A 27,922-nucleotide genomic window follows, 5' to 3' on the forward strand; every position below is an offset into this window, starting at 1 on the left:
TAAACTGGGTATAGTACTGCATTTCTGTTAAGAATCCTCCTATACAGATGTCCGTCAAACAACATGGGGGTTGTGGTACCAACCGTCTGAGCAGTCAAAAATATGCGTATAACTTTACATTCTCTCCTTCGTATAGGTGGTTCATACACAGATTCAACCAACCACAGGTTGTGTAGTACTGTAATACATAGTGAAGAAAATCTGGGTGTAAATGGACTTGCGCAGTTCAAACCCCTGTTGTTCAAAGGTCAACTGTACTTGTACTATTTCTAGATTACCAAAGCCCTCATTTCTATGCTTCTTTCCAGACTGTATTTTTGAAGTTGTTTATCATCTTTTTTCTACATAAGGAAGTCTACATTTTATGGCCCATTAAAAATAATAAAATATAATACATTGTAAAGCATTAATCATTACTAACTTAGGAAGTTATCCTCTGAAGCGTATTTAAAGCAAGAACACCTGGAAAAGGCTTTAAACCAAGGGAACACATATCTAATAATGGACTTAGAGAAACTTGAAAGTTTACCAGGGTCTTAGTATGGGTAAGAAAACTTTCCTGATTTCTCTCATATCATATGAAGAAATTGTCTATGCTAAATGTTTATAAGTGAATTGTTTATAAGTTGAGATTGTTTTACAGAGTATGAATTCATTAAGGGAAATGATGGATCTTATCCAGACCCCTGAGGATGGGCAGATACACCTCTGTCTCAAGAATGTTCTGGTTTATGATTTTGGCCTGATGACTTACCTCACTTTCTCACAAAGGAAATGAGGATGAGTTCCAAGTCACCTTGCAATTATATTTCTCAAAGAAAGTCTGTACATATCAGATCTCCTCACCTTGCCCTGGAGGATGAAGTATGATATAACTGAGGATTTTAGAAACCATAGGGTCTTTGTCCTTCCCTGGGAGCCCTTGGCATACCAATGTTGGCTTCATTTAGGTTGAGTCAGTGCTTATCTCCAATTACTCCTGAAGAATTTGTTACTGAACTGGTTGCCTGAACCCGTGCCAGGGTCCTAGCTGAGGCCAAGTCCATTTGTCTCTGTTGGAGAGATTCTTTTTCCGCTCGGATTTGCACAGCCAATCACAAAACCGATGCTGAGACTGGAACAGCATAATTTTTATTCAGTGGTAGAGAATGGAGAATTGAGAACTTAGTTTGCACATCAACTTCTCAATTCAGTTTGGGCTGAGACACCATATACATAGGAGGGTCGAGGTAAAAGAGGGATTTGGAAAGAGAGGGAGGAATATTCATGACTTATCTGAGAACGGGGGTATGGTTTGTACAGGAGCAGAGGCAACACTCCTTTTCACTCCTTGTTTGAGCTTTTCCTGTTGTCATGGCAACTGTCAACTGTCATGATGCTAGTGGGTGTGTCATTTAGCATGCTAATGTATTACAGTGACCATATAATGAGGCTCAAGGTCTACTGGAAATGAAATCTTCCACCATTTGGGGCTTAGCTGGTTATAATCAGTTCTTGTTTTTCTCTTTGCAGCTTCCCCCTGGAACTTAGATAAGAGCAATTGGTTTCCATTTGAGGGAGGGGCAGGGGTATGATTCTGGGGCAATAGCCTTGGTGACAAAATGACACAACTATAATTACCCATATGCTCAATTTTTTCATCTCTTATATGTCTTGGCTTACATTAGTGATGACACAAGATAGAGGCATTTGTTGAGACCTGTTTGAGTCAATATAATTTTCAGCTGAGTCAGGAGTTCAGGTTGATATTCAGACTTTGAATGTTTCTAAATCTGGAAAAAAAACCCAAAACACAAGGAGTAAGATTAAGAAAAAAAAATACACTGTTACTTAACAGCTTCAAGTCGTTTCAATTTGCTTCCATACTCTCTTAGGGCAAATTGTTCCTTTGTTCTGGGAATGAGAGTAAATAGGCCTCTTTTGTTATGCAGTGTAAACTAAGACTCTCTTTTAACATGGAAATATTTGAGATACTCTAGTTCTAGGGAATTAACCTTTGGGATGATAGTAAAAGCCTGTCTTTGTTAGAGATAGATTGCAAAAATAAAAAGTCTTCCAGAGAGGTTGGGTTTCCTCTTTTTAGAGGGCTGAGGGCCTGAAGTTAACGGATCCACATTCATGAAAGGTAGCTTTATTGCAATACTTTGGGCACAAGAAGAGTCGAATTCAGATGGTGAAGGGTGATGCAGTTTTATAGATGTTTGTTGCAGGAAGGGGACCCCTTCCAGGGCCCGAGAGTGGGCTCTTCTTTTTTTTTTGCGGTACGCGGGCCTCTCACTGTTGTGGCCTCTCCCGTTGCGGAGCACAGGCACCGGACGCGCAGGCTCAGCGGCCATGGCTCACGGGCCCAGCCGCTCCGCGGCATGTGGGATCTTCCCGGACCGGGGCACGAATCCGTGTCCCCTGCATCGGCAGGCGGACTCTCAACCACTGCGCCACCAGGGAAGCCCTAGTGGGCTCTTTTTTAACACTTGGAAATGAATTGTCCAAGGAGACACACATGCTGACAAAGCAAAATACTTTATTGAGAAGGAGCACCATGGCGGAGAGCAGCAGGGTAAGGGAACCCAGGAGAACTGCCCTGCCACATGGCTCACAGTCTCAGGTTTTATGGTAATGGGGTTAGTTTCCAGGTTGTCTCTGGCCAATCATCTTGCTTATACCCATATTTGATCTGATTCAGTCCTTTCTGGTGGCCCTCACATCTCTCAGCCAAGGTGGATTCCAGTGTGAAGGTTTCTGAGAGGTTGGCAGGACATATTATGGCTGGTGTCTCCTCCTTCCTTTTGGCCCCTCCCAAATTCTTCTGGCTAGTGGTAGCTTGTTAGTTCCGAGTTCCTTATCAGGACCTCCTGTTGTGAGGAAACTCATGCAAGCAGTTATTGTTGTGTCTGGCCAGGGCAGGTGGTTTTGGTCCATGGTTCCCTAACATGTTCATTCACTGGAACCCACATCATTAGTGGCTACTTGGATTGACATCTTCTTTCCATTATATATCTAGCTAGTTACTTTGCACATAATAGAACTATGGGTTTTGGTTTATTTATTTATTGCCTGCCATCTTACTGAACTCCTAATAATTCTCAGCAGATTCTCTATTGTTTGGGTGGTTAATTACCAAAAAAACACATTTTTTCCAGTAGAACTGTTCGTTGTTTAAATTTTTAGACTGTAATGTAGATATTTAATTTGTTTAGTTTTTAGTAAATTAGACTATAAAAAATGTTGTGCTTTTTAACAGTTAAAGGATTTAAGAACATAAAAATTTAGGTCAGAGTCTACAGGTAAAAGCTATTCTGTAATTAGGGTTGATCAGGGCTGACATTCCACATATTTGGCAGTCTGTACTGGGTCAATCTGAATGGATGTCGTTTGTTCAGGTCAGACATTGGCCAGTACCCTTTACTGGTACATGTCAGTCTCGGTGTGTGATTTGTTAATGACCTTAAATAATCTGAGGAGATTTTTAAAAAGCCTATATCTAAAAGATCTTTTAGATAATCATTTTATTGAATTAATAATTAATACAGTTTAATTAATACAAATTAATGTGGGTAAAAAACCCCTGAAAATGACTAAAGTCTCCAGACAAAGGGGTGGCAAGGCTAATTTATAGTAGGCAATCTGCATAGAAATCTATTGCAATCCATTCACCAGTTCAATAGTTAGAAAAGTAAAAATAACCCATCTAGTTAATCACTTGTATATATCAGTTGACATTTGGGCTGTTTCTGCCTTTGGCTATTATGAACAAAGCTGCAGTGAACATTTGTGTGCATGTGGATATATGTTTTCATTTTTCTTGGATAGATGTAACAGTGGAATTGCTAGATCATGTAATAACTATATGTTTAAATTTTTGAAAACTGCCAGACTGTTTTCCAAAGCAGCTGTACTATATTGCATTCCCACCAGCAATGTATGAGGGTTCCGATTTCTCCACTTCTTTGTCAAAACTTATCTTTTTTGATTACAGTCATCATAGTGGATCTGAAGTATGATTTTGATTTGTGTTTCTTTGATGGCTTATAATGTTGAGCATTTTTCATGTCCTTATCAGTCATTTGTATACCTTCATTGGAGAAATATCTATTCAAATTATTTGCTCATTTTTTCCATTGTGTTGTTAATTTATTATTGAATTGTGAGAATTCTTTATATATTCTGGACACAAGACCATTATCACATAAATAATTTGCAAATATTTTCTCCCATTCTGGGGGTTGACTTTTTACTTTCTTGGTGGTGTCTTTTGAAGTACACAAGTTTTTAATTTTGATGAAGTCCAGCTTATCTATATTTCATTTGTCATTTATGCATTTGGTGTCATGTCTGAGAAGGCTTTGCCTCACCCACGTTTATTTTATTCTAAGAGTTTTGTAGCTTATCTTCTACATTTAGGTCTAAGATACATTTTGAATGGATGTGTGTGTATGGTATGAGGACATTATTTTTTTGAATGTGGATATATAGTCATTGTAAACCATTTGTTGAAGAGATTATTTTTTCACCATTGAATTTTTCTGATACCTTTTTCAAAAATCAATTTACCATAAAAATAAGGCTTTATCTCTGGACTATTGATTCTGTTTCACTGATCTATATGTCTATCCTTACAGTAGTACCACACTATCTTGACTACTGTACCTTTGTAGTAACTTTAAAATCAGAAAGTTTGACTCCTTTAAGTTTGTTTTTCTTTTTAAAGATTGTTTTGGCTATTTTAAGTCCCTTGGATTTTCATGTGCATTTTAGGATCAGTTTGTTGATTTCTGGAAAAAAGCCATCTGGGATTTTGATAGGAATTACACTGAATCTGTAGATCTATTTGGAAACTATTGCAATCTTAATAACATTGTCTTCCAGTCATTAACATAAGTTACTTTTCCATTTTTTGTCTTTAGTTTCTTTCAATGATGTTTTGTAGTTTTTCATGCAGAAGTTTTAAGATTATAATTCTTTTGCTAAAGTTATTTCTAACTTTATTTGCCTGTCATATTTTCTACTCTTTTCAATGCTGTTATAAATGGAATTGTCTTCTGAATTTCATTTTTTGATTGTTCATTGCTACTGTATAAAAAATACAACTGTATTTTGTATGTTGCTTTGTACCCTGCAACCTGGTTGACTGTTTTTATAATTCGAATAATTTTCTACTGAATTGCTTAAGATTTTGTATATCTAAGGGTATATCATCTGCAAAAAGAGATGGTTTTACTTGTTTTCCAATCTGGAATGATATTCCAGATTGGAAGGATGATATTCCTTCCTTCCTTTCTGTCTTTTTTTTTTTTAATTTAAAAAATTTTCCCAATTACCCTGAGTGAATTTCCAGTACAGTGCTGAATAGAGAGGCAAGAGTAGACTGTCTTATCTTGTTCCTAGTCTTAGGGAGAAAACTTTCATTTTTTTCATGGCTAAGTAAGGTATAAGCCTTTTTTGTTTTTTTGTTTGTTTTAATAGGTTGATTTTATCAATTTGAGGAAACTCACTTCTATTCCTAGTCTGTTGAGTATTTTTATGATGAAAGTCTTTTCGATTTTGTCAAGTAAACCTGTAGATTAGCCACATCAAATATTGGCTCATTGTAATGAGGGAAACTGTACACCAGAAGAGCTGTAGCTTATCTCACCCCTATCCCAAAAGAGAAGGAAAAGTAATTATAAGAGGATTTTTAGAAAAAGGTGAGTTTAGGCAAAATTTAAGTAATATTTTGTTAGGCTTAAAGTAAAACAAGGCTATGTGTACTCTCTAGAGTTCAGCATCAGGTCTGGAGTGTGAACTGGACCCAGAATCTTGTTTCTCTGGAAACTATATAGTAAGATATATGTGGAATGTTGTGTCCAGAAACTTTTTATTTTAAGCTCTGTCCCTGGGTTGTAAACTGAGCCTGCTTCTCTGTGTCTTGAGATCCTCCAGACAAGATTGAGATGCTTCATACTACTGACATAATTTCCAGCAACAAACTTTCTGATATTCTTTGGCTTTAGAAAATAAGCCAGTGAATAAGAGAATATTATACTTTCAACAGGGAGGCCATTACAGTTGTAGCATGTCCTTGGGATAAATATTATTTCCTGTTAACTTTGTGATAGGATTTATCTGTGACGGTTATTCCAGCCATATGACTGGCAATGTTTTATACATGTGGCTCCCTCCCAAGAATACTTCACTGGCTTTCCCATTTTGTAGACTCTTATCCTGCCTTTACAACACTGCACAGGCAGGAAGGAGCTGTTTTCTCTTCTTCAGTGGTGATGAGATGAAGGTGTTTTCTCTATGAAGTCCTTGGCTACCTGTCAAAATAGCACCATAATAGTTATTTTCTGACTTATGCCTATTCTACATCCTTGAGGTCCAACGCTGTATTCTACATCCTTGAGTTAACTCTGTATTAATTTACTCTGTTCAATATTTCAGGACTGGTTGATGGAATAAATAGGCATTTTACTTTAGTTTTCAGACTACGTATTATCTGCCAGGACCAGTGACTCAAAGTACTTATTTTACCTGTTCAACTGATTCAGGAACTTTAGTGTTCATGCACACACACACACACACACACACACACACACACACACACATATCACATGATGCTTGTTATAATGTTAATTTCTTAGTATGCCTGCCAAAGTTATATATATATATTCTTTCTTAAATTAAATATGCTAAGAGTACTAACTCAGAGAAAAACAGATAATATGAAGGAATATCTATCATAAAATAGACATTAATGTCTTTATGTTATCTCAACTAAAATATTCTCATGATTTTAAAATTTAATATTTTCATGATTTTAAAAAATATATGTATATAGTCCCTTTCAGATTTTCTTCCCTTATACATTATTACAAAATATTGAGTATAGTTCCCTGTGTTATACAGTAGGTCTTTGTGGTTATCTATTTTATATATAATGGTGTGTCATTTATGTTTTAATTGGCCATTTGCTAATGACAAATATAATTTTTATAGGGAGTTAAATACCTTTTTTAAAATTAATTAGTTTATTTATATTTGTTCTGGGCTGTGTTGGGTTTTTATTGCTGCATTCGGGCTTTCTCTAGTTGCAGCGAGCAGGGGCTACTCTTTGTTGCGGTGCGCGGGCTTCTCATTGTGGTGGCTTCTCGTTGCGGAGCATGGGCCCTAGGCACACAGGCTCAGTAGCTGTGGCTCGTAGGCTCTAGATCACAGGCTCAGTAGTTGTGGCACATGGGCTTACTTGCTCCATGGCATGTGGGATCTTCCCGGACTAGGGATCGAACCCATGTCTCCTGCATTGGCAGGCGGATTCTTAACCACTGCGCCACCAGGGAAGTCCCCTAAATACCTTTTTAAGAGATAAATATTTTAAAATGTAGCACCAGATTATGATTAAGTGTACTGTCAGGTTGTCATCTATTACAAAAAAATAAAACAAAAGAGATTATACCTGGACAGTGAGATGTATTATGTACTCTAGTAAACTTGGAACTATGTCAGCCATAGAAAAGAAGCATCTGCTTCATCTCAATGGTAATACCAAGTGGTTTCTTCCTGATTTGGCAGGAAAAAGTGGCCATGAAGAAGATCTGTCAAAGTCAGTGGAAGGGGAAGATACAAAATGAGGATGGATTAATAATTTTGATTTGCTTGGATTTTTTCAGAGCCATGCCATTTCTCATTCTATTTGTGGATGATGAAAGAGTGGAATGCTGCTTATAATACAAATAGAGTTGGCTTCATTTCTGAAATGATGTGAAAGTGCTAAAAATACAGTGGAATAGATGATTTATTAATTAATAATTGAAATACTTTTGACCATTATCAACCTCCCACCTACTCACCTCAAATAGGAATACCATATGATTCATATAAGCGAAGCTTAATGGATTTTATTATGATTGTGTTTTATAATGTTTTCTTCCATCATCTCTGGCCTAGGTTTCCATACTAATCACCCACATTAATTTCTTATAAGTAGTTTTGTTGACTGTGTGAGAGGTTATTCATGGTAAATTACTAGTGATACAATTCACCCAGAGTCAGACAAGTTGAATCTAATGAATCATTTGTTTGGTTCCAGCTTGATGTACATTGAGAATAAGCAATAGCTGCTATAAATCCATCTCTAAATAATGGTGCTGAAGAATGTAGGCTTACAGAAGCACATGGACCTGTGTTAAAAATCTTGCTTCAATACTATTAGTTCTGTGACCATAGGTTTCAGTTTTCTTCTTAGGAAAGAGGAACAATAAAACTAACTTCACAGAGTAGATTTACACATAAAGTGATGTATGCAAACCAATTACACAATTCCTAGCAGAAAGACAGTGTCCAATAAATGGCAGATATTAATTTTATCATTAGTGGATTTTCCTCTGTTGCATGTAGAAAAAGAACAAAAGGACAAAATTTTAATAACATTCAAGAAATGTAGTTCAAAAGGTTTTAATATTGTTTTGCTCTCCCACTAAATCTTACTGACCATCAAAGTAAACATTTACCCATCTCAAACCTGAAAACAGCTCTTTTCATCTACCTGTTTCCAGAAGAGCTTAATAATTCTTTCGAGATTCCTTAAGAGAAAAGCAATAGAAAGACTCTGCCTGTTATAATGTTAATTTCTCAGGATGACTGCCAAAGTTATATACATATATATATTCTTTCTTAAATTAAATATGCTAAGAGTACTAACTCTGAGAAAAACAGACAATATGAAGGAAAAACTTTAATAATTTGGTTATACTTAAAGATGTACTCAAAGCACCTCTATGAAAAATAAACCAGTCACTTATGTTATCCTAGTGATTGGAAACACAATTTTAAAAAATGTCATGAAGAACCTAGGGGTAAGACAGGAATAAAGACACAGACCTAGTAGAGAACGGACTTGAGGATATGGGGAGGGGGAAGGGTAAGCTGTGACAAAGCGAGAGAGAGGCATGGACATATATACACTACCAAACATAAGGTAGATAGCTAGTGGGAAGCAGCAGCATAGCACAGGGAGATCAGCTCCGTGCTTTGTGACCGCCTGGAGAGGTGGGATAGGGAGGGTGGGAGGGAGGGAGACGCAAGACGGAAGAGATATGGGAACATATGTATATGTATAACTGATTCACTTTGTTATAAAGCAGAAACTAACACACCATTGTAAAGCAATTATACTCCAATAAAGATGTAAAAAAAAAAAAAGAAAGAAGTACTTTTGTTTTTCATATTGTCACTTTTATGTATTAGACTATGGGTACTACCATTTATCTTTTTCTGTCAACATTAAAGCATGCCTTAGGTCACAATTAATTTTATTTACTTTTGTTTTTGTATCACATTAGTCGAATAGAATAAAAAAAAATCATTGCATTAACTTATTAAAACATTCTCTACCATGGTTTGATAGTTGCAAGTGTAGAGTTGTATTTTGGCTTTTTGATACTTTGTTGTAGTTTTTGATGTGTTTGTTTTTCCTTGATGTCTCTAGATATAGTATCAAGATAAAACTCATTATGATGGTACTTAAATGGTATCTCTGACATATGATTTTCAAAAGCATCGCTAAATTCTTGCACACTGGATACTTTTTGAAAATTAATTACTAAAATGTCAAAATAAAAGAGAGCCACCATTTTCCTAAATAAAAGGCAATTACTTAATTAAGGTTTTTTTGGATAAGAATATTCAGTCTTTAACGCATGTTTTTGTATAAATTCTCCATGAGCAGTTCACAGCTCAGTTTTACAGTGTGTAATCAGCTGTCATTGTAGGCATTATGTAGCATTACATAGGCATCATAATTATTATATTTTTGCTTTTTCTGTTCAGAAGCCAAGTCTTTTGTAGATAAAAGTATAATTTTTTTCTTTTCTTTCCCCTATCAGATGTGGGTTCTGTTGAAGGACTTGCCTATCACAGAGCCTGGGATACACTGTACTGGACCAGCTCCACTACCTCATCTATCACCAGGCACACAGTGGACCAGACTCGGCCTGGAGCATTTGATAGGGAAGCCGTCATTGCCATGTCAGAGGATGACCATCCTCATGTGCTAGCCCTAGATGAATGCCAAAAGTAAGAAATTTGTATTTCTTCATTATAATTATAAGTCAAAGACTATCAAAGCTATATTAATTTTAAAGAGAATTAGCATTAAAAATACAGATTTCCTTTGAAGTTCTCTTTTCACAATTCATAAAACTGTTTTTTATAAGACTCTTTTTTATTATAAATGTGGATAATTGAAATCTGAACTCTTTAAATGCCAGGCATCACCTCCATGAGAGATTCAGTAAAAACAAAATTGAAGGATGAAAGGAAAAATAGAGACAATACTGTGATTGAATAGACATTTTTCATATATGTAAAAGAAATTAATGCATCACTGATTGAAATCATAAATTTGAAACAAAAATAACACTATTAACAAGTATTGAAACCTAAAAGGTGTTTCTGTAATTCAATTAAGTAATTTTAACAATTGGGGATCTGTCCAATTGAAATACAGAGGAAATAAATAACAGCAATAGATCTTTGTGTGCAGCTGTAATTTCAACATGAGATACTTGACAATAGTCTACATGGTCCACATTGGTTTGATGATATATTGTGCAGGTATTTATAATAATACTTATGAAGAATTCATGGCAAGAAAAAATGTTCAGGCTATAGTATAAAATGTATAAAAAATAAAACAAATTAGAAAAAAGTTATGTTTCGGGGGATGCTATAAAGAACACAATTATATGAAAACTGAAGAATGAAGCTCAGGTTAAGTAGAAAACAAATATGTCTATGGAGTTTCACTCTTATGCAATATGGTAGGAATATTTGTTAACTACTAGAAAGTGCTTTTACTCTTAAACGAAACAAGGACACAGAAATTTGACCAATCTGGTTTCACTGAGCAGAAATAGAAGAACTTATTTTAGGTGTGTTGAAGAAAAATGGAAGAATAAAAAACAATGACTGATAAACACTAACCCTGATCACTTGAGAGAAGAAAAGAGCACATGAATTACTCAGTGTGAGAATAACTCAATCTGGATACTCATAGAACTAGAGATGAGAATTGACTTACTTTACTTAATTAAACATATTGAACTTATAAATTAAGACTCTAAAGTTTGAGAGATGCAGGTGAAGAGAAGGTTGACTCCTCACACAGATTTGGTTACTTAGTTCAGGTGGACACAGGCCTCTAGATGCCTGGGCAGAGCTAGTTCTGCTCACACCACTGCCCTATCAGTAGGGCTTGTTGTTGAGTCAGCTACACTGATCCACCAGGAGAGTCTTAGGACAATAATAAATATCCTAAAGTTGATCAAAGGAATTTATAAGACAATTTTCAGGTAAACATGAGGGAGACCACTGATGATATTATACATGATTAATTTTAATTGATAAGTGCTTTATCCTATAATTATCAGTTACATAGTCTAAAATTACACTTTCATCTTATATATGGTGAACTGTAAATTAGATTTAAACACACTAAAGTATTTTAATTGGAAAATTATATGTAATTAAAGTTTAAAGTATAAAAATATTTTTATCATTAAACATATTAATGACACCTTCAAATCACTTTCATATGTTAGTTGATTAACAGAAATTTTAAAATCAAATCAATTTCTAGATGAAAGACTACTTGAGTTCAAAACTTGGCTCTGTAACTATAACTAATATTCAAGCTCTCTGGCCTTTGTTTTCTTATATGTGAAAGGGTGAAACTAAAGAAGTACTAATACCTTGGAAATTCTGTACTTCTAAAGCCCACAATCTAGAAAAATATTGCAAATAAATTGTGTATTTAATACCTCATATTATTTGGATAACTTTTTTTTTTTTTTTGCGGTACACGGGCCTCTCACTGTTGTGACCTCTCCCGTTGCGGAGCACAGGCTCCGGACGCACAGGCTCAGCGGCCATGGCTCACGGGCCCAGCCGCTCTGCGGCATGTGGGATCTTCCCTGACCGGGGCACAAACCTGTGTCCCCTGCATCGGCAGGCGGACTCTCAACCACTGCGCCACCAGGGAAGCCCTGGATAACTTTTTAAACTAAATTTTTCATTTTAAAAGTTACAAGATGTGGTTAAAACTGCTGCATGATTTAAGAAAGTGGAATGCCATTTTTTTTTTTTTGGCGAATTTACTGATTCATAGGACAAACTATTTTGACACTTTCTCACTTAGAACACTTTTATGTTCCACAGAATAGATTAAAATGCTATGAAGTAAAAAAAAAAAAAAAAAAAAATGCTATGAAGTATTTTAATAAAGAGCATAGATAACCCAGCTTTCCCTAATTGGTGGGGTTACTTTTTTTAATTAGCAAGTAGAAAGGTTTTTTTGTGTGTGTGTGAAGTTGAGTGTTGTCTAGTAATAAGTTTTTGCATAATACTTAAAAAACATATATTGAATAATTATGTTGGCTATAATCCTACATTGTCTTTACATGTCTTTACATAGGAATGATATATGCAATCTTGTTGTAAATATGAAATATTATTCCAATTAGTTTTTCTCTGTATTTATTAAACATATTTTTTCAAAATGTATAGCAGCCTGCCTGTCAGCCTCCCTCCTTCCCTTCTTCCTTTCTTTCTTCCCTCTCTCCCTTCCTCCCTTTTTCCTTCCTTCTCCCCTTCCTCCCTCCCTCCCTCCATTCTTTTCTTCTTTTCTTCAGTTCAAAAACTGATCTTCAAGTAAACTCTTAGGGATACTCCTAAATATAAAGGGGGAGAAAGAAGAGCTGTTTCAGTAAAAGCAGGCCTTGGAGACTGGAACCCTATAGCCTCTCCACTCTTCCAGTGACCTTTAAAGGCTTCCATAGACTCCTAGGCCTTCTTCAAAGAATAGTTTGACAAACACTGATTTAAAACATTCTAGAAAATCTGTAAGTAACAGATACTATGTTTAAGGATTTGAGAGTGACCCCTGGAATTCTAGAAACAGGACTGTAATTTATAGAAAAATCACACTGATAAACAAAGGAGGGAAAAAAGACATTAAATAAATATAGGAGTTTAGTAATTGCTCTAAAACATAAACAGAGAAGAATGCAGAATTTAAAAAGCAAACCTAGAAGGAGAGAGAGATTTTGATTTTCACCAACTGAAGGAGAGAAATATTGTTAGGTTAAGAACGATGTCCAAAATGATCACAACACAGGATCTGCTGAAGCATTATAATAATAAGTTAGAGTATATTTGAAGTTCATAGAAAATTTAAAATAACTATTTTTGTCCCTGATTAAAATAAATCTTTACTGTGCATCAAACTGATTCAGTTTAATTAAGTTACTATTTGAGAGATAATTGTTTTTCAGAAATATTTTCCAGGTCATTTAAGAAACTGAGAAAAAAATATATGCAACTATAATATACATATTTCCCCTTATTACTAAAACTTCCTCAAGGGTCATAGAATATGAGATAAATAATTTTGCTTCTTTTTAAATAATTTGACATTGCCATGTTTCTACTAATGTTGTTACTGGTAATGAAAATTTTAATCTATTACCACAATTTTCATTTTAATTAGTTTAATGTTTTGGACCAACTGGAATGAGCAGCATCCAAGTATCATGAGAGCTACTCTGATTGGGAAAAATGCTCAAGTGGTGGTCAGTACAGACATACTCACTCCAAATGGACTCACCATTGACCACCGTGCAGAGAAGCTGTATTTCTCAGATGGCAGCCTAGGAAAAATTGAAAGGTGTGAATATGATGGATCCCAGAGACATGTAAGTTAACTGAGAATTTCTTGATTATGGATTTGGAAAATGATACATTTGGAAAATACATGCTTTATAGTGCCTAAAATATGCATATTAAGGGATTTCAAAATAGCTAATTGTTCGAACCAATACAACTGATTAATCTGTTCAGTGAAAAACAAAACAGCAGATAAAATTTTGAAAACTTTCTTAAGTGCATTTGCTACCATGGAGACAGTCCAACTCTTATGGAGAAACAATAACTGATTTTCTCCTAGTTATGAATTGAATTGGTATTGTTAGAGTGATTTGCGTAAACTTCATTGTTATTTATAATTTTTTAAAATGTGAAATGAAATTGGTTAGCTGCCCTAGGATAAAAGAACATTGGAAAGTAATGAAATGATCCTCTGTCTGTGTTTGGGTCCTCAAAGCAACCTCAGAAGCTTTGAAGAGAGAAGAGTGGAATTCCTTTCACAGGCTCATTCTCTGTCTCTTTTCTCTGAATTCCAAATAATATGTTAATGGGAGTGTCTTTATGCTGCCCCTGGAGAACATTTACAGGAGATATTTAGGGCCTGTAGAATGGTGAACGTCCAGTGCCTCACTTTATCTTATGAGGACGGTAGCCCTTGGCATCTGGGAAAACTCAGGGTTTAGAAGGGTAGGGTCTGGTTTGTTACACCACTGGAGGAATCTACCCCAGCCCCTCTTCACCAGTGCATGCTTGAATGACAAAATGATCCTGAGGCTCTTAGCTCTTCCACTGAGCTTCTGGAAGGACCATCTTCATGGGCCATATTTTCTCTATCACAACTACAGTGCCTTATGGTATTAAAGCAACATAGAGAATACGTATGAATAGCTGTGGCAGTATTTCAATAAAACTTTATTTACAGAAGCAGGCAACCAAACAGCAGGCCATATTTGCTAACACCTGATTTATACCATTAAACACACTGTTTAATTCAATTGAGTATATACCTGTACGTATATATCTACATATTATATGTAATATAGATATAGATATCTATACTTACATACATATATAATATTAAATATGTATATATACACACGTTATATTATATAGTGTAACATAGATATTTATCTTAGGGCAACTAACTAAATGTATATATACATATATGTGCATATTGCATATACATATATTGCCTATATGTATATATGTGTGTATATATAGATATGTATATGTGTGTGTGTGCATGTATGTGTGTGTGAGTTTCTTGAAGAAGGAACAAATGCATTGATTTACATTCTAGTATAGGCACCTCATCTAATTGTGGAGTGGATACTTCAAGTAGCAGTGATATAGTACAGTTGAGTGCTTAAGGAAAATTGAAATAATCAGCTAAGATCTGATGAGTTCAGTTTGTGCTAAAGGTAATAATTCTGATCAAAGAATTCTTTGCCTAAATTCTTGGTCTATCTTTTCAATTAAAGGCCACGTGACCTAGGGCAAATTACTTAGTCTTTATGAATTCTAGTTTTCTGACATGCAAATTTCAGGGTTATTATGAGGATATAGTGTGAAAATATATGGCTCAGAATACAGCAAAGAAATCCTGAATGAACTTAGTGGGTAATGCTTTTGAAAAATAGGTAAATCATTATCCTGGATATGGTATTATTTTGTATTATGGCCTAATACAGAAAATGCTTCTGTAACTCCTTCTAACAACATTTTGTCCACTTTAACTTATTTTTTATATACATGGTTTTCTTTTCCCTCCTCAGTCTACTGTTATGTATGATACTTATAGCTACTCAAGGTGATCCAGTAATCAGATCGCTCTGATCTAAATAATTCAAAGGCTTTCTTTTGACATTAAAAAAATATGCACAGTTATGATTCCAGCTCTCCATTTCCCATCCTAGTCTAAACCAGGATAATTTCTGGCCGGTTGTAGTTAACAATGCTATATTGTACATTTGAAGTGGCTAAGAGAGTATATTTTTATAGTTTTTACCGCCAAAAAAAAATTGTAACTATGTGAAGTGATGGATATATTAACTAAACTTATTGTGGTAATCATTTTGTAGTATATACATATATCAAATCATTATGTTCTATACTTTAAACTTACATAATGTTATATGTAAATTATATGCCAGTAAAGCTGGACAGAAAGATTTCTGTCCTGTAGAGATGACAATGTTGAGTAGAGAACATTACTTTAAAGGATACGGGTGTATTCCCCCATACAACATTGATCCATTTTGTCTCAAAGTTAGAACTACATAATCCTTTTCCTCTTCTCCAGTAAATCAGCTTTACCATCAAAATTACTGGTTGGGCCTAAAAATTGGGAAAATATTTCAATGTTTATTACGTTCTTACATGAATCTCACTATTTTGCTGGTTTTCCAGATTCTATTGCCAGTGTTGATCATGGGTACCTTGAATTTACCACCAACTTATATACTCTTTGTGATATCCATTGTTTCCTATATTTTAGTCATGATTTTACAACTAGAACTTGTTATCTGTTCCTGAATTCCATTTTTTAATTGACATGAATTTCTGAATACTTATTACACTTTAAATTGCCTGTTTTCGTGAACAATCAGCTGTTTATATAATCTTTTACTAATATAAGCGTAGAATTTTGAGGCTGAGAGTATAACTGAGGAGCTAGGTCATCTCCTATTATCTTTAGAAAAGGTTAAATATGCAATCTGGCTTATGTTTCAAGATTTTAAAAAAGGATATTTCCTGAGGAAGAAAGAAATACTACTTATTCTGAAAAAAATATTCTGGGGATATGGCATAATACTATAGAAGTCTCAGAAACTCTAAAAACTCTTCTATTATCTGATAACTGTTGAAAAAGTGGACCAATTTGTCTAATACCCTATCCATTCACTCCCCAGTTTTATATTTTTAATTACATGTACAAAAGTGTGAACAGTATCAATTATTAATTTGATTTGTGCCTATCCACTTGAGTTGAAGTCTTGGAAATCAAAGGATACCTTCTGGAACAGATTTCTTTTTAAATCCTCACAGAACCTAAGAGCTCCTTATCTGAAAAACTTGCATGTAACCAGTTCATTCATTCTAATCTTCATTCGATCTCTCTGTACCAGGCCCTTTTGTTTATGTGTGTGTGTGTTTCCTACTATGTCTGTTCCTCACTCCTATATGGTTCCCCTTGGGCAAAAATACTAATGTAATTGATATATATCCATCCAATTACATATATATATATACACACACACATATATACATATAATACACATGCATGTATACATATATATTTAAAATAGATCAAGTAACCAACATAATGAATTTCATTTTTACATTTTTGGAATACACTATACAAGGCACTGCAGAAATGTGTGATGGGGTATAATCATGGAGTTAAAAAGAATGACATTTAGGAAGTAAAAATATAGAAGGTTAAAATAGTCTATGAAAGACTTAAAATGCAAAGAAATATAAGAAGAGTTGTAAAACATTGTTTAATTTATAAAGTTAAAAAGAACTGAGACAATGCAATATAAATGAGTGGCCAGAGAAATAATAATTTAGAAAGAAACATTTCCTTTGCATAGATGTATATTTTCTAGCTTTGGATGACACAGATGATCATAGAGCATATAGAGAGATCAGATATCCCCAGGGGAGGTGACAGATTGGAAAGAAGCTAGACATTAAAATCTGAAATATTTGAGAAAGCATCTTCTTTAATGAAAAGAAAGCAAGCTGTTTATTAAGTTAATTGATAAAGTTTGGAGAGATTCTTGTAAATCTAGGCATTTTGAGCCTACAAAGTCAGTACAGTGCTATTCCTCTCCCAAAGTGTGTTTGAAGAGCCCTTCTTCTCTTGAATTTCCATAGGAATTAAACTGTGGTCAAGCACTGTTTTTAAACTCTGGTTTAAACAGTCTGATAGGCTTAATTCCTGCATTACATCTTAAAGCCTTTAAATGCTCATGTACATTATAAATCTTTAGAATGGAACACAGTTATGTAGCTTTGTTCTTATCAGGAAATCTTTTTTTTTTTTTTTAACATGGTATGCCATGGGCTTAAGTGTTTGTAGGGATTTGAAAAATACTGATATACTATTTACCAGTCACTTAGTTTATTAGAGGAATATTATAGAACCCATCACTAATCAGTAGATTAGGGAAAGAGATCCTTTCAAACATCAAAAGAGAAATCAGAAAAAAAATGTGTTTTTTAAAATACATTTTACCTTTTCTATTATAGTTATGTGATAATATTTAGCTAAACAAATTCATTCATAGGTTTAATTTCTTTTGTCAAGCTCAGAGTTAGATTTTATTTTTCTGTTTCATCTTATAGTGAGGTCATAATAAAATACAGGTACACACAGTTTAAATCTGACCTGTATTGATAAAAATATACAATAATTGGCTGGGTTTTTTTAAAATTTTAAATACACGTTAACTTGTATGGTGGTCCTACCTATAAATTTTATTGAGGAAAGCATTCTCTGTCTAACCATATACAATTGAATGCTTTTGTGTGATCTAGTTATTAGGGAAAAAAACAGATAATAATTTCATTCTGTTTTATTTTTATTTCTGTTCTATATCTGTTGTTCCAGTAGATGAAACAATAACTAATGTTGACAGGGGCTAAGACAGCATGATTATAGCCTTTCTCTCTGGTGTTACCCTGTAAGTGTTAATCATTTCTTGGAAGGCATCTGCTACCTGAGTGACACAAACCCTTCCAGAAGAGATGTTGTTTATATTCCTAGAAATTGCAATTGCTGATGTTTCTTACTTTTGACATTCTTTTAGAAACTTTGTCCAGAGTTCTTTTTTTTTTTTTTTTTGGTTTAGTTTGGTTTTTTTTCAGAGTGTATTCCCAGGCAGAAAAAATAAGTCCTAAGACCTATCTTTAGAATGAGAAGGATACAGGATAATCTGTCTTCTAGATAAACACATTCTGATGACATGAACTCTTTTGACTGACAATAGGAAAAATAGTTTTTTTTTAATTAGTCAATTAAAAGTAAGATCAAACACAAGAATATTTGATGTCCTATTTTTTATGGCACCAAATATTTTCTTTCTCCTTATAGAATCAGTTATTTCATTCCATAAATGAATCAAGAAATAGATCTATCTATCATCTCTCTCTCTCTCTCTCTCTATTATATATCTATCTATCCATCCATCTATGTCTTCTACCTAATCTATAAATGTCTATGCTATCTACTCTTTTTGACAATATAGTTTTATTTATGCTATGAAACCTAGAGAGCCCGAACTCTGAAACTTATATAATAAGTTTTGATGCCCAGAAAAGTGAATTTTCTGACGACATGTTAAGTTTGAATTAGTCAGTTCAAAACCATATCCTGTCACCAAAGAAAAGGCACTGTGGTTTCAACTTTATAAAACATGTAAAACATTTTAATTTAACAATTTAAATGTTTGATTTAAAAATCAATGTCAGCATAAGTAGTCACTAAAAAGTTAAGTGAACTGGAAATTTTTCCACCATTAACTGGAATAATCCAGTATTATTTCACAAATTAGGAAACTCAGACCCCAAAAGGCTACATTAATTTCTAAGGTTCCTGTGTCCAATATCTAATGTCAGTTATAATTCCCAGCTCTTTATTAAAGCCAATATTATTGTTATTATTTATTTTGTTTATTATTATTTTTTTATTATTATTTAATTTTAATTTTTTGGCCGAGCTGTGCAGCAGGTGGGGATCTTAGTTCCCCAATCAGGGATCAAACCCGCACCCCCTGCAGTAGAAGTGTGAAGTATTAAACACTGGACCACCAGGGAAGTCCCCCAATGTCCCTTTTTTTATTTTAAAAATGTTCTATAACATTCCCATTCCTATTGAAAATGAAATTTTGTATTATATCTATATATAGGTAGATAACTTTTCAAAACTCAAATTAATATCTAAGTATAAATAAATAAATAAATATAAAGTAATTTATAATAAAATAGGACATATTCCAATATGTAAATGTACAAAAATAAGAGAGAAAACATGAGGAAATGATCAAGATCTTTTCACTTATGCCTGGAATCATCATGAATGTGACAGCTGTGAAGGCAGACTCATATCAGGTGTGTTGTACTGGATACTCAAGTACTGAGAGCAGTGCTGCCCTGGGTGATGTATTTTCAAAATTGGTAATGAGTTCTTGATAAAATTCTAAACAAAATGAAGTGAAGCCATCCCTCAGTTTACATGGAATGTGACTGCCTCCATTGTACATCACTAAGATGGAAAATTGTTTTAAATTAAATATGAAGAAAAGTCTCCTGACAGCAAGCGATCTTTCTACTCTGTCTCTAATGCCTCAAACACATGGGATGCTGGGCCTGTCAACAGCTAGATGGACCATAGCCAAGAAGGAAGAGTGTCTGTTTGTTAGTGGAAGCATTCTGTGAACTTGAATTCTAACAGATGAGCCAATGGAATATAAGGAACTGACTGTATCCATTGTCTGCTGTATAACAGGCGTGCAGTCAGGTATATTACAAATGAGTCCATTGACTACCAAATCCTGTAGGGCTGCTGAAAACTCAGGTGTTTTATTGCCTTTGATGTATCTTTGAATTAAAGAGGCACCATTCAATATTCAGATTATTATATCCAGTATTATCTTCTATACATTTCAAGTGTCCTTGGATATTAATAGTTATTCAGATTACAATCTGAACTTAACAACTTCCTAATATTTAAATAATCTTAATAACTTTCTAATCTTTAAGGATAATAAATGAATAAATAGAAATGTAATAAAAGAAAGAATAAGACAATATAATTCTATGAATCAATTAAAAATGATGACATGAAATATACCTATTTCATGGGAGATTCAGTATCTATGAAGTGAAAAACACAGATTGAACAAATTAACACACTGTCACCCAGTGAACCTGGACATTGTTGTTTTACTGTATGAAGTTCTGAATCTTATTGAAGCCTTTTGTCTTAACTGGCTTTCTCTGACACACCACTCTGGCAGAGGAAAGTAAGAGCTCCTGCCTTGTTACCGTCAGGTGGAGGAGGAAGCCTAGGTCCCTCACCTAGCCTCTGGTTGACATCTGAGGCAGAATTGGGACTTCTCTACTTCTGGATGGGGATGTGAGTTCCAGCTCCCCACTGGGTGTCCACTGTCACCACTGTGGAGGTGACCTCATTACCACCGATGACATGGAAATCCAGATTCTCCTCTGTGCTTCTTCTGACACCACTCTAGTGGGGAGGGGGTGGGTCCGGCATTACTGCCAGGTGTGGGTGGAAGTCCAGTCTCCCAACTTGGCCTTTGCTGGTGGGGGTGTGGATGGGTCACAGTTTTTTTTTTTTTTTTTAATGTGGTATTTGCCTAGAGTAGAGCAGTTACCGTCTAAAATTTTCTACCTTACTAGTTAGAATCTTGCCTGGTCTTTTGGCTTCAGAGAGTAGACTTCTGTTCTTTTCTGTGCATTTAGCATTTTGGCATTTCTGGGTTGCCAGCTTATTCAGTTCCAAGTCTGGGATATATGAGGCAAAAATAAAACCCCCGGAACTCACCACCGTGTTGTTCCTTAGTCCCGAGGTCCATAGCTGGGCTGCTTTCTCCTCTCCACCTTTCAGTCTTCTTATATTTGTTTTATATATATTTTCCAGGTTTTTTAGCTGTACTTAGTGAGAGGAATCCAGAAAATATGTCTACTCCATCTTCCCAGAAGCGGAAGTCAGTGTGCTTATAGATTTTTAGAAATTCAAAATAGAAAAAAGGATATGCCTCATATTTATTGTTTTATAAAATATTTTTAAAGATATAAGCTATGTTCTACAAGTCTCTAAAACAGCAAAATGTTTGTCTGTGTATTGACAGTAGATCTAATTGAGGTAAGATTTATTAAATCACACATGATGTGACATGATTTACTAGAATCCAAAGACATTGAAACACTGGTCCTCCATGTGAGAGAAACAAAGGTTGTGGAAATAAAGATGATGAATTGTGTTGTCTAAATTTTATCATCTTTAACTCTATGATGTGTACACATTATCACCGAGTGAATACAATAAAGTACATATGGTGATTATGACATTGCCAAATACAGGTGCCTGAGTGAGAATAAGAAGGGAGGGGGAAAAATGTGAAATTGGTGTTAGATTAAATTGTTTTAATTCCTGGCTCTGGTTATAAAGAGATGTATGATCTTTAGCAATTAAGTGTATCTTTTTGAATCTCAGGCTCTACATATTGAGCTAGGTTCAAAATTTTCTTCCAAATTTAACCTTTTATGACTCTACCGTTGGTTATGTGGAACTCAACTAGATCAGTCTTTGGATATATCTTTTCACACATTAATATGCATAATAAATGATGCCACATATTGTTTATTTTAACAAACAGTTAAATTTTAACAGTTTTAATAACAAAAGAGAACATACTCCCTTTCAAGAAGCAGTATGATGTGGCAGAAATTAACAAGGTTAGATTGTAGAAACAGACATGTATTTGAAACTTGCGTCCTTGACATATTGTTTAATAATCGTGGGGCATTTTCTTAACCTTTTTGTGCCTTAGTTTCTTCTGTAAAATAGGACTAATAGTTTATGCCTCACAGAGGATATTTTGAAGAATTAGCTTTTATTATATGCAACCTGTTACCTGACAACAGTCGACAAATATTAAATCTTATAAAACTCCCCTTGAATAATGAAAATTAAAAAATAAACTAAATTAAAAATTGTATAACGATATTCACTACACACATATAAATTTATATGAGCATGAATTATATCAATTAGACTAAATCATAAATTACCTCATTGCCTCTTCTATAGGATTACTAGCATCTGAAGAGTAAAATTTGTTTTTCATCTTTGTCTCTCCAAAGCAAGTAGCCCAAAGTCTGGTACATTGCTGTATTCAGCAAATATTTGCTGAAGCAATGAGTAAATGGATGAATAAACTGAAAGAAAAATTATAACAATGTTTCCCTGAAAAAAATGAAAAAGTAAACTACTTAAAAAAATAGACCAAAATCAAAACTTATATATTTCAAAGGCCTCAGCCATCCAGAGTAATTTTCTGAAAACTGTACAACTGATATTCCTATTTCGTAAGGTAAGAATGTTATTGCAGTAGGGTTAATGGTGTTTAGTTTTACCACAATCCCTTTGATTTAAATCCACATACATTTCAGTGATGGTTCAGCTTGGTTAGTCGTGCAAATTAAAGTGTTACTGAAGCTGGACTCTCTCCATAGAGATGTGTTCCTGCAGGAGAATAATGGTCAGTATCCAGGGCAACTAGTGTATTCACCCAGAAAATAACAGGTGTTCCCTCAGCATGTGATGCTGATACTGATGGATTGATTTAATATTTCTTGGAAGATTTCAATTTGTTAGGCATTAGACAGAATTTTCAAAAGTAGCCACCTGTCCCACCTGCCTCATTGTAGAAATTTAAATACAAAGATGAAAAGAACAGATAGCTAAGGAAAGCCATCCTGCACACACACACGTGTGTGTATCTATCCATATCTATATCTACCTATTCTATATCTATATGTATAAATGAGCATAATGCTTTCAGATTATTTTTCTTTGCAAACTGAACAGAAGGATAAGCAAATAAAAAAGTTTAAAACATATTTTCTTTGGTGAAATAAATTAGTAGATATGGGAAGAGTAAGAGATTAAAAATTTTTATATTTAAATTCAGGAAATTCTGATTTAACTTACATGAATTTTTCTCTTCTCTGAATTCCTGATTAAACTTTTGAATTGTTCTTTAGCTGATTTTAATGTGTTTCTTATTAGTTTTACGTGCATGTAAGTCAACATGAATTTATTTAAGCTTGAGACAATATCTTGAATTTTCTTTCTGTGTTTGGCTCTTGAAAACATTTAGAATGCCAGCAAACTGATTAAAACCAATTAACTAATTATTATTTCAACTATTTAAAAAATTATTTAAAGTAGTTTACAATAAAAGCTCAGGTATAATATGACTGTAAATAAATAACAAAAGAGTAAATTTATTCCTGAGCTTCCCAGCAGCCAAGTCATTAGGGCAACCTATTAAGTTATACAGTACTTTGATTTAGTGTAAGGGGACAAAATTGTTTAGCCAGAAAAATAGATGTTTGCTGTGGCCCTAAGATGCAAGATTATTGTAATGAGATCTTTTATTTACATGAGAACCTTTGAGAATATATAAAAGCTAATGAAAATTAAAATGCTAAATAATTTCTACTGGCAGATATGAACAAATCATCAAAAGAAATATGGCTGGCCATCAACATGTAAAATACATTTAATAATTTTCAATTAAGTTGTTCAATTACTAAAAAGACAAGCTAATATTTAAAACTAAATGAAGTTAGTAAGATACAGGAGCTGAGTTATTGTGTAATTATTAAAGATCAAGAAATAATAAAGAAAAATGGAGGGGAAATGTAAATAATGTTAACTAAAGGTATATCTTGGAAGTAAGACTAAATTATTCATACGAAAAGGGGAACTGTTAATAACAAGCAATACTTCAGATTCTTAGGCTAGTATTTCCACCAGGATTCAAACAGAATCCTATGACCACTAATGTAGCAGCTGCAAATTTGTATAGTCAATAGTTTATCCTGCTAAGATGGAAATTCCAGACATTGAGGGCCAAAGTATCCAGGTGTTTTTCTCCAGAATTAGGCACTGGAGCTGAGCACAAGTGAGGAAGGAAGGGCAAATCACTTCATGTGGTTCTACTGGCCATTTTGGAAAACTGAGACTATTCAGCTGACCCGGCCTTCTACCGCTGGGGCTGCTGAATGGAAGGAACATTACAGGGCTTGTTAGTTGAATAAAAAATAAACACCCCAGAATAACACTGCCTTGGGCAAGAGAAAAGAGCATACATTTCTTAATTTGTCAATGATATGCTAGAAAAAGTAGAACAATTTCTTAATGCCAAATGTACAATAGAATCTCCTGGGGAGCTTTTGTGTAATACAGTAGCTGAGCCCTCCCCCACGCTCCACCCCAGGACAATTAAATCAGAATTCCTGGAAGAGGCATGGGTTTTAATTTTAGTTTCCGGTTGATTTTCATGTGTAATCAAAATTGGGATTTACCATAATAAGCTGTTAGAAACATAAAGGAGAGTTTACTCAATGTGTAATTGAATATATGCTAAATGAGAATATCTATATCTGTATGTCTATATCTATATATTTAAAATCCTAGTTTGGATCTCGCTTTCCTGATTCTGAATTTCTAGGAGAGTTGGCATAGGAATTATCCCAATTTTGGTCTTCACAGTGCCTAGCACATTTTCCCCCAAATATGGAACTCTTATCATTGTTATTGGGTGATACACAGAAACATCGTCAATTTAAAGTTAATGACATAGTGTGAAAAACCATTCTATTCTTAGTGTTTTTGCAATCCTCTGACTTTGGAAGAAAAATTAAGTTTGTTGCTATATATATTTAACACCCCTGTGTTGCTGTTACTGAGAGAGAGAGGGAGAGAGAGACAGAGACAGAAAGGGCAGGGGAGAGAACTCAGACTAAATTTTGGTGGGTAATGGTATTTAATTGTAATTTGATAGCATTGTTTCCATTTCTTTGTAGATATTTTGAGATTTGCATTCTATTTCTTTTAACCGATACTGAATTTCCCTTTATATAATGAGTCAATTTAATGAACAGTTCAAGATAAATGACAGTAGAAGTTGTATTCAGATACGGGAAAAAAAATGTGAAAACATTTTTCTCCATTCACATTTGTAAAAAAACAGAGCCTGAAGCAAGAGTTTATATTTTGATTCCTTATTAGACATGCAATCCCAGGAAGTAGTAGTGAGGGAAGAAAAGAATGGGCTGAGAAGGAGGAAGAACATTTATGAAGAGGTGTGCTACAGAGCTGGCTACTTCTTAGTATCAAGTGCAATGGATTTCTTCATCTCCTGAGACCATCTTCAGAGAGACCATATAATCTATTGCACTTTAGTATAGTCCATTGGCAAGTAGTGTCAAGGAAAGGAGATAAATATATCTGCTGGCCCTTTTCTCTTGGTCAGAGATTTGACCCATGGGTTATTAATTTCCCACCATCCTGGGGAGTGGTCAGAGCCTCTAGGCACAGGCATGAAGTGAGAGCACTGTGCCCATATGAAGTTGTTTATCACATTAACTATAACCAAAAAAAGAAAGAAAGGAAGAAACAAAAAGTGGTCATGAATTCTACAGCCAGCTGTGGCTGAGAGTATCCCGATGTGTTAAGTAAGGCATGTTTAATACAACAGCATTCAAGTGACTAAAGACTGGGAAACATTGTCCTAACAAGGAGTGCTCATTCAGGACAAGGGACTGTCACAAAGGCTTTATTCTGACCCTTGAAAATTTTTAATTTGTATAAACAGTACTCTTGTGTGTTTCAGTTGTTTCATAAAGGGTTTTTAATAATAGCATTTAATAATAGCTACCATGCCTAATTGTTTTAGTCTTCATTTGACATAATTATGACCAAAGCAGCTATTATTATTTCAGTTTTGCCAGTGAAGTAGTTGAAGCCCTGAAAAGTTAGCCAATTTGAGGTCAGAAATTAAACCACGTTCATAAGACACAAGGGTCCAAGTTCTTTCATCTGCAGTGTATCATCTTACAAGTCCATGATCGTTCGAAAAATGAATGGCCTTGCATATTTGCTACCTTTTTTCTGAACAGTTTTGTCATTAGGAAGGCATTAACATTTTTTAGTGTGTTTTAAATGCACTGATCCTGTTCTTAGACTAGAAGATATACAAACCTAAGATAGGGGGAATGTGTTACTTAACAGATAAATGCTTCTCAAACTTTAATATTCATTCAAATCAACTGATAATCTTGTTAAAATGCAGATTCTAATTTAGTAGGTCTGGTTTGGAGCCAGAGATTATATATTCCTTAGAAGTTTCCATGCTTTTAGTAGCAAAGGTGTAAATGTTATTATCTACAAAATTTTATATTGAACTATAGATATCTGTAACGTACAGTACAAGTAGTGAGGCAATCCTCAAACATTATGTGGCAGAGTTACTCTAAATATATTAAAAATATTTAAATCCTGAAGTTTCTAGAAGGGGAAATAGCAGCATCGGTATGGGGCAGGAGGAAGGTAAGGGGTAGCCGTGGAGAAATGGTGTTACTGAACAAAGTCTGTGTGCTTAGTGCACAGTGAGGCCAAACAAATCAAAAGTTCAGAGTTTGGAGCAGAGTATGGTTTATTGCAGGGCCAAGCAAGGAGAACGAGTGGCTCATGCTCAAAAACCCCGAACTCTCTGATGGTTTTGGGGGAGAAGTTTTTATAGGCAAAATTTGGGGTGGGGGCTGCAGAGTATGTGACTTTCTTCTGATTGGTTGGTGGTGAGGTAGCAGGCCGGTGCTCCAGGAGTCTTGTGCTCAGCCTAAACTTGCCATCCTCCGCTTGGGTGGCGTCTTAGTTGTGCAGAAAAAGTCAAAGATATTGTTCTGTATATTCCTTGAGGAGCACCAGGACCCTGCCAAGGCTGCACTATTGTTTCTTAACTGCTCCTCCCTCATTTCTGCATTCCCTCCCTTCCCTGATTAGCAGCTGTTTGAACCTGCCCTTTGGAACTCAGGGAAGGTCATGGAGGCTGAATGAAGCCCATTTCCTACAAGCAAGAAAGGGGGGGGGGGCACGGAAAGGCTTTGTATCCAGGAGCCCCACAGGGTCCTGCGGGGTTTCAGTGCAGAACAGAATTTGACTACAAATGCTCCTGTGTTGTCAAACAGGCCCAGCTTTATGATGAGACAGATGTAGTGAATGAAGTAATTTTTATCTAGCTCAATAAATGTTCATTGAATGAAAGGAAGACAGACTTAATTATCAATAATTACCATAGAAAAACAAGTCATAGGAAAAGTAATAATGTTACCTTGATTTATCCGTCTAAAGCCATTTAGAAAATTATGCAAAAGAAGCTTTCAATTCTGACTTCAGGTCCTCCTACTCTGTCTTCTTATATCAAACTTAAATAGAGGAAGTAAATAAAAGCAACAATGCAAGGTTCATGTCTGTAACTCAGCTCCTGGAGGCCTCACCCTGCTGATATACTGCTGTAATAAATTACACAACTGGTGTGTTTCTTTTGATTTATTACTGCAATAGATCATGAGTGTGATGACTGACATAAACATGTGTTCTGTAGACAGCTGGGCTTCATGATATTTTATTTCTTTTTCCTCA

At 34.7% G+C, this 27,922-nt stretch overlaps 1 protein-coding gene across 1 annotated transcript in view; it reads left to right on the plus strand.

The window, feature by feature from the left end:
* Positions 1 to 27,922, plus strand: part of LRP1B (LDL receptor related protein 1B) — a 1,616,178-nt gene that overhangs the window by 1,271,521 nt on the left and 316,735 nt on the right. The window contains exons 43-44 of the mRNA XM_067742376.1: positions 9,861 to 10,050; positions 13,523 to 13,727. Coding sequence (XP_067598477.1) covers positions 9,861 to 10,050; positions 13,523 to 13,727 — 395 coding nt within the window. The remainder of the gene's footprint in view (positions 1 to 9,860; positions 10,051 to 13,522; positions 13,728 to 27,922) is intronic.

The sequence above is a fragment of the Pseudorca crassidens genome, chromosome 6 (assembly GCF_039906515.1).
Source record: "Pseudorca crassidens isolate mPseCra1 chromosome 6, mPseCra1.hap1, whole genome shotgun sequence".
NCBI classification, from domain to species: Eukaryota; Metazoa; Chordata; class Mammalia; order Artiodactyla; family Delphinidae; genus Pseudorca; species Pseudorca crassidens.